This window comes from Apium graveolens, chromosome 11 (assembly GCF_009905375.1).
Source record: "Apium graveolens cultivar Ventura chromosome 11, ASM990537v1, whole genome shotgun sequence".
Taxonomy (NCBI): Eukaryota; Viridiplantae; Streptophyta; class Magnoliopsida; order Apiales; family Apiaceae; genus Apium; species Apium graveolens.
The window spans coordinates 60831745-60848480 of record NC_133657.1 but is presented as its reverse complement, the minus strand read 5'-3'; the positions used below and the strand labels follow the sequence as shown (position 1 = coordinate 60848480).

The 16736-nt window shown below is 35.4% G+C and overlaps 1 protein-coding gene across 2 annotated transcripts; it reads right to left on the bottom strand.

Annotated features, from left to right (window-relative positions):
* Positions 1 to 9528: 9528 nt before the first annotated feature.
* LOC141695034 (uncharacterized) lies at positions 9529 to 14713 on the bottom strand. 2 transcript variants are annotated; one of them, XM_074499264.1, is made up of 13 exons: positions 14453 to 14713; positions 13921 to 14058; positions 13751 to 13832; positions 13053 to 13129; positions 12409 to 12527; positions 12214 to 12331; positions 11647 to 11763; positions 11445 to 11536; positions 10948 to 11014; positions 10789 to 10870; positions 10605 to 10696; positions 10240 to 10383; positions 9529 to 10022 (listed from the first exon to the last, which is right to left on the bottom strand). In XM_074499264.1, exons 1-13 carry the CDS (start codon positions 14597 to 14599, stop codon positions 9876 to 9878), a joined length of 1422 nt encoding a protein of 473 aa, XP_074355365.1. In that variant the 5' UTR covers positions 14600 to 14713; the 3' UTR covers positions 9529 to 9875. The 2 variants fall into 2 exon arrangements, with proteins under 2 accessions (XP_074355365.1, XP_074355366.1); XM_074499265.1 differs by having other exon boundaries at positions 9530 to 10022; positions 14417 to 14594.
* Between the last annotated feature and the right edge of the window lie 2023 nt (positions 14714 to 16736).

Genomic DNA, 16736 nt, shown 5'->3' with positions numbered 1-16736 from the left:
AAACATAATACGTAATATATATACATATATTTATATATATATATATATTTGTATTTATTCATTTATATACGGTTCGGTTCTTACGGTTCTAGTATGTTAAGAACCGAACCGAACCGAGAACCGAAATTTCTAGAATCACAAGAACCGAATTGGACCCGAAATAGTGAAGAACCGAACCAAAATCACATTTTTTGATCGATTCGGTTCAGTTCTCGATTCTGAACCGGGAAATGCTCACTCCTATATGCAATGGAGCTCAAACTATTTGAGACAACATCATAAGCATATCTGTTTTTTAAGTCTTAAAGTTCTGATTCGCAAAATAAGTCTCTAAATTTAATGCTCTTGATTATTATATAATAAATTAAATTATTTGTATAAAATTATATAAAATATACTATATTTATTATATTATATATATATAATTAAACGAGGAAAAACCTTATTTCTCTATCTAATGAGAGTTGACCTCCGTCTCCAGATCTAAGGGTTCTAATCATCTCTTCTATTCTCCATTCCGTAAATTTCTAATAAGAGTTGACCTCCGTCTCCAGATCTAAGGGTTCCAATCATCTCTTCTATTCTCCATTCCGTAAATTTACAATTCCCTTTCACTGTTTAAGCCCCTTCACTCTTTTATCATCTTTTATGTTTTTGAGTTTTTTTAAAAGTTTCGAATAAACATCATTTTTAGGTGGTATCTAATCCTTTTTAGGTGAGATCATTTTGGTACCTTATTATCAAGATTGTCCCTATCTTTTGGATTTAAGTATGTTTTTTTTAAAGTACTTGTGTGTTTTAGTTTTGATTTCGTTTATGTTTTTTTTAAAGTACTTGTGTGTTTTAGTTTTGATTTCGTTTGAAAGGACTAATGTGATTTTTTAGGATATATAGATTTCTTGCATTGAAATTGGGACAGTTGTGAATATTACGAGAGCTTCAACAAAAGATTATTTCCAAATTGGGCACATTGTTCTCCCAATTTTAGTTGACCATAACTAAAAAAATCTGTATATTGGGTTACAAATGACATTTATGTGAAGGTAAATTGTGAAGCTGGTAATTTCAGGTTGGTATAGATTGGATTGGTCAGAATTCTATGTGAAAACAATCTGCGATTAATACAAATAATCAAACAAGTGTGTGTGTGAGTAAACGAAATCAAACGGAGGAAGAAAAGATATAAACAGAAGAGAGATCCTCGAGTCCAGTTGAAACTGTCTCCTTAAAGCTATTTCGCCTCTCACCGTATGTGCGAGTCGATAGCCTCCCAGGATAAAACGAGGTAGCGGCGGCGTTACGGATAACGAGCACCTTCAGCGAGCTTGAACGGGCACGAAACTATCACCGAGAGAGAGAGATTTGTGTTTAGAGACGAATATGTTTTTGGTGTGTCTAACCCTAATGCCTTAGAGGTGTTTATATAGGTGTAGATAGACTTGTGCGCTACTCTTTTCCATAATTAAATATCATTAATTATGGAATCGGTGTAATACTTGCAAGCTACTCTATTCCATAAATAATCTGAAACAGAATCAGATTGAATATATCAAGACATACACCATATCAATTAATCTGAAACAAAATCAAATTAATTTATGCCATAATATTTGAGCCAAATTCTAATGGAAAATAATAATTTCCATTATTAAGAGAATATCATCATATCTCACACATCTTTTAGTCATAATGCTCAAAAATATGACTTACCGATATGGGACTTATACCCATATTTTCCAACAATCCCCCACATGGGTGAGATTGGTAATCTTAGTAGCACACACCAGACAGATAGACAGACAGACACGGAGTTTGACTTGGTGATAGTTTCTTCGATCAGATATAGCATACGATAGGTAGAGAATGCTCCTTGAACCTTCGCTCGAGTAAGCATACCGACTTTACTGGTAGACAGTAGACGTGCTTGTCCTTGAACTGTTCGACCGTTTATGTAAACGATGATATACTTATCACTATATCGTTTCTGACTCGTTCAGCTCTCATGAGTATGTCCATTTTGGCCATGGAACATCGTCCTGGTTCTGCAGAAGTTTCTAAAGAATTGTGCCTCGCAATTCTCCTTTGAAGCGGCCCCACTTCTCTCCCACATAGGTGATCTTTATCTTATAGAGTAACCCGCGTTTACTCAACTGAATTCCATGCGTTCACTCCTGAGCTCCACGTATTCATCAAAGATCATTAAAGGCTCAAAGCTTAACCTCGTACCTTACGGGTCTCACTGTTTCCTCATCATAGGAACAGGCCAGGGGTTACCCCCACAGTGATTTGGTCATCATGATTTAGTTGTCCCATTGAACCAAGTTCTTGGGATCTCCAGTCAGCAATGGTTGGGTGTCCACCATGATGCCATTAAGCAATAGGCTTAAGGCCCATCCCTCTCGATGATTTCTCAACCACTTCTCTTGATAACCCTTTGGTTAGTGGATCCGCGATATTATCCTTTGACGGTATATAGTCAATAGTGATAATTCCAGTTGAGATCAATTGTCTAATGGAACTGTGTCGTCGTCGTATATGACGAGACTTTCCATTATACATCGTGCTCTGTGCTCTGCCAATAGCGGATTGACTATCACAGTGAATCCCTATTGCAGTTACAGGCTTTGGCCATCTTGGAATATCCTCCAGAAACTGACGTAGATATTCAGCCTCTTCGGCGCATTTATCTAGTGCCACAAACTCAGCTTCCATCGTGGAATGAGTTATCACCGTTTGTTTTGAGGATTTCCATGATATTGCCGCTCCAGCTAATGTAAACACATAGCCACTCGTAGACTTAAGTGCTTTCTTGCTAGATATCCAATTTGCGTCAGTATATCCTTCTAATACTGCTGGGTATCTGCCATAGTGCAGTCCATAGTCTCGAGTTCCCCTCAAGTACCTTAGTACCCTTATAATCGCTTTCCAGTGATCAGCTCCCGGATTACTCGTAAACCTACTCAACTTGCTAATTGAGTATGCAATGTCTGGTCTTGTACAACTCATGAGGTACATCAGACTACCAATTATCCTCGAGTATTCTAATTGGGAAACAGCTACACCTTTGTTCTTGGATAGGTGCAAAGTCATATCTACAGGTGTCCTAGCTTTCTCAAAGTCATCCTTAAGAAACTTCTCAAGGATCTTGTCAACATAATGTGGTTGACTTAATGCGAGACCCTCTGATGTTCTAGAAATTTGAATTCCCAGAATTACATTTGCTAGTCCCATATCTTTCATGTCGAACCTTGATTTCAACATGTCCTTTGTAGATTTGATAACTTTATCATTGCTTCCAGCAATAAGTAGATCATCTACATATAGTGTCATCATGACATAGCCATTGTCATTCTCCTTGACATAGCTGTTCTCGTTATCCTTGTAATAGGCACAGCTATCACATTCATTGATTTTGAAACTATTGGCCAGCACGACCTCATCAAATTTTTCATGCCATTTCATAGGCGCTTGTTTCAAACCATACAATGATTTCACCAATCTACACACTTTCCTTTCTTGTCCTGGGACAACAAACCCTTCAGGTTGTTCCATATAGATTTCTTCATCTATGTCTCCATTTAGGAAAGCTGTTTTCACATCCATTTGATGTACAGTTAGATTACGCATTGCAGCAATAGCAAACATCATCCTTATGGACGTTATTCTCGTTACAGGAGAATATGTATCAAAGTAATCAAGGCCTTTTTGTTGCTTGTATCCTTTAATTACAAGTCTGGCCTTATACTTATCAATAGTGCCATCAGTTTTCAACTTCTTCTTGAAAACCCACTTGCTACCTAATGGTTTGCAACCAGTTGGCAAGTCCACTAATTCCCAAGTATGATTTTGCATAATTGAATCAACTTCATTCTTGATGGCCTCTTTCCACATAGGTCCATCAGGTGAGGTAACCGCCTCCTTATAAGTTTTTGGGTCACCTTCTTCGAGCAAATAGGTCATAAAATCAGACCCATAGGATTTCTCCGTTCGTTATCTTTTGCTCCTTCTCACTACCCCCACATTTTCGTCTTCACTTTCGTCACTCTCATTATCGTCATCTACAGACTCATGAGATCGTTTAGACGTCGTAGGTTGTTGGTTTCCTGGATTACAGGGAAACATCGTCTCAAAAAATGAGGCATTTCTTGATTCCATAATGGTATTCTTTTGAATATCAGGAATCTTGGATTCATGAACAAGAAACCGATATGCAGTGCTGTGTGGAGGATATCCGATGAAGACACAATTCACAGTCTTAGGACCTATCTTCACCTTCTTCGGTGTAGGGATCAGTACCTTTGCAAGGCACCCCCACACTTTCAGGTGTTGGTAACTTGGTTTCTTTTTCTTCCACATTTCATAAGGACTTACATCCTTATTCTTGCGCATCGTAATATTTAAAATATTATTTGCGCTTAAGATGGCTTCTCCCCACATCGATTGTGGGAGCCCAGAGCTTAACAACATCGCATTCATCATCTCTTTCAGAGTGCGATTCTTCCTTTCAGCCACACCATTTGACTGAGGGGAGTATGGTGCAGTGACCTCATGGATTATACCATGTTGTGAACAGAATTCCCCAAACGGTTCAACATATTCACCTCCACGATCACTTCGTATCGTTTTGATTTTCTCAGTTTGTTGTGTCTCAACTTCTTCCTTATAGATTTTAAATTTATCTATAGCTTCGTCTTTGCTTTTTAACAAATATACATAGCAGTATTTTGTACAATCATCAATGAATGTAATAAAATACTTGTTTCCTCCTCTTGTTGGAGCGAATTTTAAATCACATATGTCGCTATGTATTAGGTCTAGCACTTTGGTGTTCCTTTCCACACGTTTAAATGATGATCTCGTTAATTTTGCCTCAACACAAGTCTCACACTTATGTTTTGGATCGATAGTAAGTTTAGGTATGTATTCTTTTGCACTTAAACGTCGTAAAGTGTCATAATTTACATGTCCTAATCTAGCATGCCATAAATTAGGAGACTCAAGCAAGTAAGCAGAAGAATTCTTCATTTCATTATCGTCCTTAACGGACATTACATTGAGCTTAAAAAGCCCATCAGTTAAATAACCCTTGCCTACAAACATACCACTCTTAGACAAAATAACTTTATCTGACTCTATTATAATGCGAAAGCCATGCTTATTCAACAGAGAACCAGACACAAGGTTCTTGCGAATATCAGGCACATAAAGTACATTCTTCAAAGTCAGATTCTTCCCAGAGGTCATCTTCAGGATCACCGTGCCTTCACCCTCAATGGTAGAAGTTGCTGAATTCCCCATGTAGAGTTTCTCACCAGCATCGGAAGTTTTGAGGCTAGAGAAAACCGCCTTGTCTGAGCAAACATGCCTAGTAGCACCAGTATCAATCCACCATTCACGTGGATTAGAACCGACCAGGTTCACTTCAGAGACCGTAGCACAGAGGTCTATGTCACCCATCTCCTTGGAGATATTCTCTACCATGTTTGCTTCTTTCTTCTTGTTGGGCTTCTTGGGCTTCTTGCAGTCAGAAGACCTATGACCAACTTTATCACAGTTGTAGCACTTCCCTTGAAATTTCGACTTCGAAATCCCTCCCTTGGGTGCCAGCTTTGCCCCTTTACCAGAATTAGCCTTCTTGGGCTTGGAGCTTTGAGCATGCTCCACCATGTTTGCCTTCTCAGTGGCAATGTTAACTTTCTTCTCGGACCCTCTGTTGTCTTCTTCAATACGAAGTCTAACAATAAGATCCTCCATAGACATCTCCTTTCGCTTGTGCTTAAGGTAGTTCTTGAAATCTTTCCATCCAGGTGGAATCTTTTCAATAACAGCAGCAACTTGGAAAGACTCACTTATGACCATTCCCTCAGCATGAATGTCATGAATGATCACCTGCAGTTCCTGCACCTGACTGACCACAGTCTTAGAGTCTGCCATCTTATAATCAAGAAAGCGGCCAACAATCCACTTCTTTGCCCCAGCGTCCTCGGTTTTATACTTATGGTCAAGTGACTCCCATAAGACCTTAGCTGTTGGCTTTGCGCTGTATACGTTATACAACGAGTCAGACAAACAATTTAACACATAGTTCCGACAGATGTAGTCGGAGTGCTTCCAAGCATCAGCAGCATACACAGTCTGCATGTTACTCTCAGCAGTGAGCAACGGTGGTTCTTCCTTAAGGAAGCGATCCATATGCAACGTGGTCAGATAAAAGTGCATCTTTTGTTGCCAACGTTTGAAGTTCGTTCCGTTGAACTTCTCAGGTTTTTCAGCATGTGCAGCAGGCACAGTTGGCATAACAGGTGCAGCAGGCACCACGGGTGGAACAGATGGTACGTGCGTCTGTACTACAGGTGTATGCACACCAGTAGGCACCGCAGGTATGATCGGAGGAGTGAATCCTGCCGATATCTGTCCAAGAGGAACACTAAACTGTCCAATGACAGTGTGTCCCACAGGCACATGTCCCGAAGGCACATGTCCAACAGGCGTTTGACCCCCATCAGATCGTACGATCCGTGCGTTAGGGTTAATCGGCTGCTGGTGAACCCCATCAGATCCAGTGATCTGTGCGTTGGGATCAGCCGTCATGTTCATCGAATCGTTCACAGTTTGGTTCTCCATCGATCTGTTACTCAACAAAACAAGCAGATACAGATGTATCAGTCACAGATGTATATAAAATAAATAGCTTTAAGATTGTGAAAACAATCTGCGATTAATACAAATAATCAAACAAGTGTGTGTGTGAGTAAACGAAATCAAACGGAGGAAGAAAAGATATAAACAGAAGAGAGATCCTCGAGTCCAGTTGAAACTGTCTCCTTAAAGCTATTTCGCCTCTCACCGTATGTGCGAGTCGATAGCCTCCCAGGATAAAACGAGGTAGCGGCGGCGTTACGGATAACGAGCACCTTCAGCGAGCTTGAACGGGCACGAAACTATCACCGAGAGAGAGAGATTTGTGTTTAGAGACGAATATGTTTTTGGTGTGTCTAACCCTAACGCCTTAGAGGTGTTTATATAGGTGTAGATAGACTTGTGCGCTACTCTTTTCCATAATTAAATATCATTAATTATGGAATCGGTGTAATACTTGCAAGCTACTCTATTCCATAAATAATCTGAAACAGAATCAGATTGAATATATCAAGACATACATCATATCAATTAATCTGAAACAAAATCAAATTAATTTATGCCATAATATTTGAGCCAAATTCTAATGGAAAATAATAATTTCCATTATTAAGAGAATATCATCATATCTCACACATCTTTTAGTCATAATGCTCAAAAATATGACTTACCAATATGGGACTTATACCCATATTTTCCAACATTCTATTATAATCCTTTTGATTTTAAAGAATTTCATTTTTTTTGTTAAGCGATCGGAAAATAAGATGACTATTTGTTTAGTTTGTTTATTTGTTTCCTAATCATGTTGTATCATCAGTTCGGAGGTTTGTTCGGACTGTTTTTCGGTATTTTAATGAATGCATTTTATTTTGTTTGAGAAAAAAATGATATGATTAAACAGATTGGATCGTAAATAAATGGATCGGATATAGGTAAATTCATCTCCAATCTATTTATTGTTAGGACCGTTTTTATTAGATCGGATATTGTTCAGGTAAATTTATATTTTTCGGATCGGAATTTGATCCATTGCCAGACCTGGAGTGGGAGGATACAATATTTACAATTGCTCTGAATTTTGAAATTAGATGTTATCCTATTCTTATCCAATTTACTGATTTAGTTATCCATATTAATCAATACAAATGCGATTAAAAATTTATGAGATAGGCGGAAATTGTCATCCATGGTGCTTAGTTTGATAATTAAAGTCCCCCTCCCATTTTAACTAGGGCTGTTTACGAACCGAGCCGAGCCGAGTTTTAATCGAACCGAGCTGAGCTTTAATTTTTTTTCTGACGAGCCGAGCTTTCTTAACGAACAAAAACCTGTGTTTGAGCTCGAGCTCGTTAACGAACGAGCCGAACACGAGCTTTTATCGAACAAAATCGAGTCGAGTCGAGCCGAACACGAGCCGAACACGAGTTTTCTCCATCATAAATATTTTTTAAAAATTGAAACATTAATATGAGACTAAACACTAGTTACAAGTAAAGGTCAAAACACCGGTTGACTATTAAAATAACAAACCAAATACATTTATTTTTTTCTAAAACTTTTGTCATGTCACTAAAATATATAAATCTTAACATCCGTACGGTTGGATCATTCATAAATATTTTTAAAAAATTGAAACATTAATATGAGACTAAACACTAATTCTAAGTACTGTTGTTGATTGTCAAAATAACAAATAAAATAAATTTATTTTTTTCTAAAATTTTTATCATGTCACTAAAATATATAGATATTAACATCCGTACGGTTGGATCATTCATAAATATTTTTTAAAAATTGAAACATTAATATGAGACTAAACACTAGTTACAAGTAAAGGTCAAAACACATGTTGACTGTTAAAATAACAAATCAAATACATTTATTTATTTCTAAAAAATTTGTCATATTACTAAAATATATAGATATTAACATCCGTACGGTTGGATAATTCATAAATATTTTTTAAAAAATTGAAACATTAATATAGGAGAAGTACTAGTCAAACTACTAGTTAACTGTTAAAATAACAAACCAAATATATTTATTTTTTCTAAATTTTTTATTATATCACTTAAATATATAGATCTTGACATCCGTACGGTTGGATAATTTATAAATAATTTCAAAAAATCGAAACACCGATCAGGAAATAAATACTAGTTACATGTAGTAGTCAAATCACTTGTTAATTATTATAATATCAAATTAAAAAATTAATTTTTAATATCTGAATTTTTTCAAATTACTAAAATATATATTTTGACATTCGTATAGTTCAATAATTTAAAAATATTTATAAAAAATCTGAATAAAATTCATAATAATTAATTATATATACAAAAAAAAATTAATTTTTTTTTCGAGCCGAGCCGAGCCGAGCTCGAGCCGAACCGAGCCGAGCCGAGCTCGAGCCGAACATGCCAAAAGCTCGGCTCGAGCTCGTTTTCTTAACAAACAAATTTTTGTGTTCGAGTTCGACGAACCGAGCCGAACCGAGCCCTTAACGAACCGAGCCGAACCGAGCCCTTAATAAGCCGAGCTCGAACTTGTTGACGAACGGCTCGGTTCGCGAAGAGCTCTAATTTTAACTAACTGCACTGTCGGACGGGGATTTTATGCCACTAAAAGGTGATAAAGATTTGTCTTTCAAATAAACAAGTTTAATTAGTGTTTCAATTTCCATAGAAGTTAGAATAACTCGCCAAATGAGTTGTATGTTCCGAATGATGGCTTTTTTAATTTGGTTGTTTAGACATTTTTTTTCCAAAATGGCGCCAAAAGGTTAGCACCCATAAATTATTAATAAGATAATGAAAAACGTCCGCTGACATTTACAGGAGAATATCTTTTTAGAGCAGTAACGAATATCCGTAAAATCGGATCAAAATTATATTTTTATACGTTTATAGTTAGTTCAAAAGTTCTGAGTTCAATTACGTGGTATTAAACTAAGTGTTATAATATTATGATCACAATCATTCTTGTCAGATTTTTTCTAATAAGGCTGTGAAGAACCGACGAAAAATCACAATTAGGAGCATAAAATCTTCCTATGTATGAAGACTCTTATCCAGCTCAATATGCAGACGATGTGAAAACTTTGAACACCAATATATAATCACTCATGAATCATGAGACTTGCATGTTCAGCAAGGAGCCTAATCTCCAAGTGTTTGTAAAAGCTTTAAAGATTCCCAAGTTTCATCAGGGGTGAAGTACATCTTTGTTCAGAGCTAAAGCCTCCAATAGATGCCTCGCCAATGAAGAATGCCAGACACAACAGCCCAGAAGAGTATTTCTGCAAAGATAACGTAAAGTAGAAGTCCTACTCTTCTTGAATGCCAGACTCCATAGAATATGTGCTTCTGAATCCAGTATATCTGTAACAGATGGATTATATAACAAAAAGGATTGTTACGAAAACTTCAGTGTCACATTTTACAGGCCTAGAAGACTACTTATAAAAAATCATTACATTATATGGATGTCGCCTGACTTACTGTGAAATAGAATCTCTAATCTTATTAACAGTTAACAAATTATATGATCATTCTAGTCTAAGGGTAAAAAACTATTCTGTTTAAAAGAAAAATATACCAGTGTATTATGGGGGCTCTTGTAATACCACCCGTTAATGAATCCTGCAAAGATCCCCTCAGCAGCCATGACATAGACGAGCATAGCATTCAAACCAATCCATTCAAATGGTAGAAAGACATATTTCAGTTTTAAAATATCAACCTGGCAAAAAAGATAATCACAATCTAGTTAAATGAAAATCTTAGATGAAAACATTACATATTTGTTTGCGCACATGACAAAACTGTAATTTGTACCCAAGGGTATTCCCCACTAGCCACAGTTTTACAGAAAATATCAGTTCAGCTAGGGGAACCTCATATTTCAAGAGAAATGACCACCATAAACTTCAATTTGATTTCTGAAGTTCATGAAAATATTACCAGTATATAGAATGTTGAGAACGTCAATGCTGCTGCTCCAGAAGTGAGACATACATAGCTGAAGCTATAGAGCTGTTTATTTAGAGGCATTGCTGCAAATGGAGATAAAGGAGTAGAACAAAAATTAAAAACGACAAGAACATTTATAAGGAACTAATTTCTTTTTAAACTATACATTTCTCACCATTTGTAACGTGTAGAATAATGCCGAGGAGAAGAAGAGACAGGCCCATCAAAATCCAGTGTTTCAGTCTAGTCGAATGATCCTACATGTCAAGTATTGGCCTTATAATACAAAAGAAGTTATTAAAATCAAAGTTCAACAGAATTTTATGGGAATAACCTTTATATGGATGAGAACATGGCCGAAATGCACACCAATAACTGTTGATAGGATAGCAGAGATCGAGCTGCAGTTGTAAGAATAGTCCACAAAGCTTAGTAACATATTGAACAACTCATGTAAATTATAATCATCATATTTTCCAGCTAACAAAATCAATTTCAAGAGAATCCTTCATAGATGAATTCAACAGAATTCTGTTACTGTAAAGGTGAAGAGTCTTCGTAGCAAAAACCAGGAATCATATCCAGGAATTTACATAAAATATAAAGAACTTGAGAGAACACACACCTTTAAATACAAATTAGAGTAACAATTCTACCATTAAATACTGACACCAGTAAGCCAGTAACCTATTTGCATATATATATATATATATATATATATATAATTTGCTATCATCCAATTCTCAAGGAGAAATTACTTATCAACATTACACAAGGAAGTTTCTTTAAAATGCTGAGAAATTTAGAAGTGAAAAGGGTACAGAAAAGGACCTTAAAATTCCTTCGGGTTCAAAATGTGCCAAACACCACGATGGAGCATCGTCTAGAAGAGGTCCCTCATAAGGAGAGTTCATAGTGCAAGCCTACAATGATATTTACAAGTAACATGAGTCGCAATTAGCAGAATATGGACTTAAAATGAACCCAAAGATGTAGAATGGTTTACAAGTAACATGAGTCACAATTAGCTCACTTTGGATCTCTTCCAAGCTGGTTTCTGATACATATGACTGATTCCCATCATTTCTCTGTCAAAATAACCAACAGCATTACAAGGAGGATCAAGTCTCCCTCTCGTGCTGCAAAATACCTGAATGAATCCCAATGGGTATTTTATTAACCATACTAAACGAGTGAGAAGAAATAAAACCAAAGGTAAATTGAGAGTAGGCAGAAAATTCTCATCTTATTTAGCAATTTATTGTCATATCTGTTCTAGGAATTTCAATAATTGTTTGATCTTCTTCAAAGTAAAATGAGGTAATATCTATCTTCTTTGTATAACTTTGTTTGCGCAAACTTTACAGTTATTATATTTCCCAGAAAACAAATTCAAAGTTATTTAATAATAAATGTAAACTAATCTTTTTTAGTCAATTTCTCATTTCAAAGCTACTCATAAATGCACTTTTATTTTTTGAAGTATCATTCTCATATCTTCATACATGGAGAAAGCTGGGAGTTTGTACCAGCAGTATGTTTAACCCCATACATGTTTTGATACTAAACTGGATATGGAATGTGAAAGTCAAAGACTTACACTTAAGATCTTCCCATAGGCGGCACTTTCCGGATCATCAACTGTGAATTGCCAGTCAGGAACATTAGCCCCATAAAGAGCAGCTAGGTAAAATATAAGAACACATGCTCCGAGCAACCTAAAAATAAAAGTTCCAATATGTATGAAGGTTCATCCACTATGTAGACTAAGGATAGAAAAGAATACAATACTTACCAGTGCCAAATATATGATTTGAAGATGAGAAAATGACTAGTTGATATGTCTTCCTTGGTTTTTGCATTTCGCATAAAAATTTCTATTAGTGCCACAACCAAATATGCAAGAGCGATTCTCTGTAAGAGGCAAATTAAGATACTGCAAACCAATCAGTCCATACACCTGTGGTAGAGGCAGAAGGCTAACAGAACTTTTATACATTTGTTTCGTTTAAATAAGTATCTCTACCTTGGCATCTTATACACACTCATACTACACACCTTTACTGAGATGTAAACCGAGTAAACATATATTGGACTTGAAAGTGCATAATTATTGCATCCCATTTAAAAGATTCACAAAGAATCGGATGCATACTTAATTTCACTTAACACCTTCTCTAAGTAAAGATTGCACCAAGGGAAGAACTTACAAATCTCACAACTTTAATAATTCCAAAATGTTAAGGTCATGTCAGCAACTTGTTTCTTCTTCTTATTTTTTGACTTGTTATTCTTAGCCTGTTTCAGGCTTTCAGAAGTGAAATTTATATTCTCTTATCTATAACATTGTAAAAAACTCCAAAGTATGGTTATGATGGAAATCTTTTGGCGTTCACTAAGCAGAAACGTTAATTCTTGTAAGGTTAAGATTGAGTTCACCTGCAGTATACCACACCATCTTATTCTTTGCATGTCGACCCCATACGTTAATTTGTCGGGAGCATGTGAGAAGCCCCCTACACAATGTGATAAAATTAATAAGTAATAATAGGTCCTTGATACTATGATACAGTTTTTATCTTTTTTTTCACTGATTCTTTTTTTATAAATGTCTGCTTGTCAAGCATGCTGCATACAAAGTGACCATATGTGCCTTGTAAAGGTTTAATGATCCCGTCACTCAAACATAAATAAGTTTCGCCACAGCAGTCAAAAATATAACATCACTTGAGACATTAATATGTAAGATTTAATTAAAAATCATCATTATTAACCATTAGTTAAAAAATTGAGGCTAATGGCTACATGTTTTGGTCTTCCGGTAGAGAAAACAGAGGAAGTGTTTTAGTTGATATTCAAATTTTAATCCTCCAGAAGAAAGGCAATAGATTATAGATGAGTGCGACGATCAATCAAGAACCTACATGCACTATAAAAGCCATAACCTTTTTTTGCAAAAATGGAAGGAAGCTAAGCTATGTCACAGTTTGTGATGTGCAATTGCTAAGCCAAGATGCATACTAAGAAATACTTATGAGAGCAGCAGGCACCCAATGTATTAATAGTTGCGCTAAAATTTTAATAGCCACCTTTACTATGAAGGCCAAAGTATATAAAATTGAATGAGAAAAACTGACCTTGTAAGAGAAGCCCGAAAAAGAGTAGTTTTAAAGTCCTTAAGACCACCTTTCTGATGGCCAATTGACGGTTTGGTAATTTCTAGACAACAGGGATAAAACACATGTTTATTAAAAAAAGGATCATTACATAATTTGATTTCGGTCAAGAAAATAAAAGATAAGCTAACCTTGAGAGCAAGCGCAACGGCCATCCCCACAATAAAGAGAAAAAAGGGCATCACAAAATCAGCAAGATGGCAACCATTCCACGGAGCATGACCTATCATAGGCCATTCATCTCCAGCATCATCAACCAGTATCATCAACTACAATGACAATAACACACATTTCAGACAAACAATGACCGTAAATCAAACTAAGTTAGATACTACTCCCTCCGTCCCATAAAACAATTCCTATTATTCATCGTAAGCTATTGACTATTAATTTACATCTAATTTATAAGATCAAATATAGTCATGAGTGCTCTTGTTGGATTCGTATTTATGAGTACTTTATTACAGTGAAGTTTTTATATTTAATACTAATACGGAATTAAAAATATTGACAATCAAAAGTGTGCATTGGTTGTCCAACACAAATAGGAAACGTTTTTAGGGACGGAGTCACTGAATTATATTTGAAGTACACAAAGAGTGGGGAGTGAGGATTCGACACCATGACCTTGCCACCAGACTATAAACAGAGAGAGAGATTTACAGCAACAGTGAAGCCTCTGAAGATGTCAATTGACGCGATACGCTTGTTATTTTGATGAGCTTTTGCATATTTTTCTTCCAAAGAAGCTTCCTCACCAGCTACTTGTAGGAGGTGTTGATGTGTGATTTCAGCATTTGTGTTAGCCATAAGCTCTACTGAACACTCTTCTGCAAATCTTTTACAATGGAGTATAAATAATGCGAGACGCTTAATGGAAGTAAAAGATAGGCATTGCAGACAAGTACAAACTGAAGCAGTAACGTATTGTAACAACTTTTGTCACTTACTAGACTGCATTATTACCCGCACAATCATAACTGTAAATTGATGATGATAACAAACGTGATCAATGATAGTTTAAAATTTGCCTATATATACTAATTGGGAAATTTTTCACACTTACATTTGGCATGCATATTTATATTATTATATTAAAAACGAAACATTAAAAATTTGGTTGCTGGGAGAGCCGTCAGATCAAATTGATGAGAATTGCTAGATATAATTTTAAAAATTATTAATAAGATCGATGCTACAAACAACTATATTATTATATTAAAGACCAAACATTAAAAAAGACCAAATATTAAAAGTTTGGTTGTTGGTCTTTAGTCACTCAATCTAGAGCGAACAAATCAAATTGATGAGAACCGCTAGATATAATTTTAAAATTTATTATTTAAGTGATATAATATCGAATACTACAAGCAACATATTATTACAATTATAATTTATAATATATAATGATAAAAACGATTGTGAATCGCACGGGTAAACCGAACTAGAAACTAAACTTAAAATAAAAATTAGAAACCGAACTAAGTCATTAGATCAATCTAAGCTAATTGCCCCCATAAAAACACCACACCTAACTAATCTGCACCCTCGTACACACAATCTCACATTTTCCCCCTCCGTTTTTAATTTGATTTTTTCCGTCAAATGGTAGCTTTTTTAAACTCCGACTTCGCTGTATTTTTCTTATCGATTGATTTGCATACTATATGTGATATATTTCAAAATAATTTAAAAAAATATTATTTCATTTCTACTTTTTATTCTAAAATTGATTTCTATTAAAGTAGACCATATATATATATAGAGAGAGTCATACTCAGGTAGAAACCAAATTAGAATGGAAACTAAAAACCTCGGCCCAGCCCATACAAAAACACAGTCCGACCCAAATAAAAGCAGTTGATTTTTTTTAAATTCAAATTTTATATTTCGCGCATATACACACTATTGTGCAAGACATGCATGTATTATAATAAGACTAAGTCATATTGATAATTCTAAGAATTAGCTGTATGATAATCTAAATTTGTATTTTGTATTGTATTAATTGAGTCTGTAAAAATATCAAAGATCATACTGGAGTATTTTTCTGTAAACAGTCTCAAGCCTAAGAATAAACTCTACAAGAAAATCAAAAAGATCATGACTCGGAGAAATTGTGAAGAAACTTGGATTTGAATAAATCTGTTTTAGGAAAAATATTTTAAGTCAAGATATTTACAAGTCACATATCAAGTTATATAGAGAAGTCATTCGAGAACTCCGGAATGACTTATCGAGAAGTCCAAATTGGCTTATAGAGAAGTCCAAATTGGCTTATAGAGAAGTCCTAGAGATATCGATAAGTCAAATGAAGATATGAAGATTGCAGATATCGACAAGTCAATTTTCTCATTAGAGATCTTAGATATATGGATAAGTCAAAATGCTTATAGAGATCTCGGAGATATCGACAAGTCATTTCTACATGCAGAGTTTTGGAGACCTCGACAAGCCAAGTTCACTTATAGAGAACTCAGAGACCTCGACAATTATAGACACTTATAGAGAACTAAGAATCTCGATAAGCCATTATACTTATCGAGATGTCAGTTCTCTATACAACAAACTGGAGATCTCGATATGAACCTCAAGTACAGAATGTAGAAAAGTTAAATATTCAAAATTATCAATCAACAAACGATCTAATCACTTAGATTGAAAAGTCTACAAAAACAGCTTGAAGAGTGCAAGATCAAATGCCAAGATTAACTGACAAAGGAAATTCCCAGACCTACATGATTTGCAAAGATACACTAAACCAGAAAGGGAAAGCTTTAGAGATAACTTAAAGTTGGGTTTAGTACATCTTACTACATGTTGTGTAAACTTGTGTTTACTATTCTATAAAGTAAACACTAGTCTTTTGCTTTTAAATTGTATCAAACAGATCTAGTTTTTTTGTACTCTCTCAAGGAAGAAGCCAAGTTCTTTATTTACAAAGAAC

Excerpts from the sequence above, each read along its gene's own strand:
- LOC141695034 (XM_074499264.1), bottom strand. The coding sequence starts at position 14,599 with ATGGCTAACACAAATGCTGAAATCACACATCAACACCTCCTACAAGTA. Across the intron at positions 13,833-13,920 it reads CCGTTGCGCTTGCTCTCAAG|AAATTACCAAACCGTCAATT; the intron begins GTTAGCTTATCT and ends CCTGTTGTCTAG. Across the intron at positions 10,871-10,947 it reads ATGTTCTCATCCATATAAAG|GATCATTCGACTAGACTGAA; the intron begins GTTATTCCCATA and ends CTTGACATGTAG.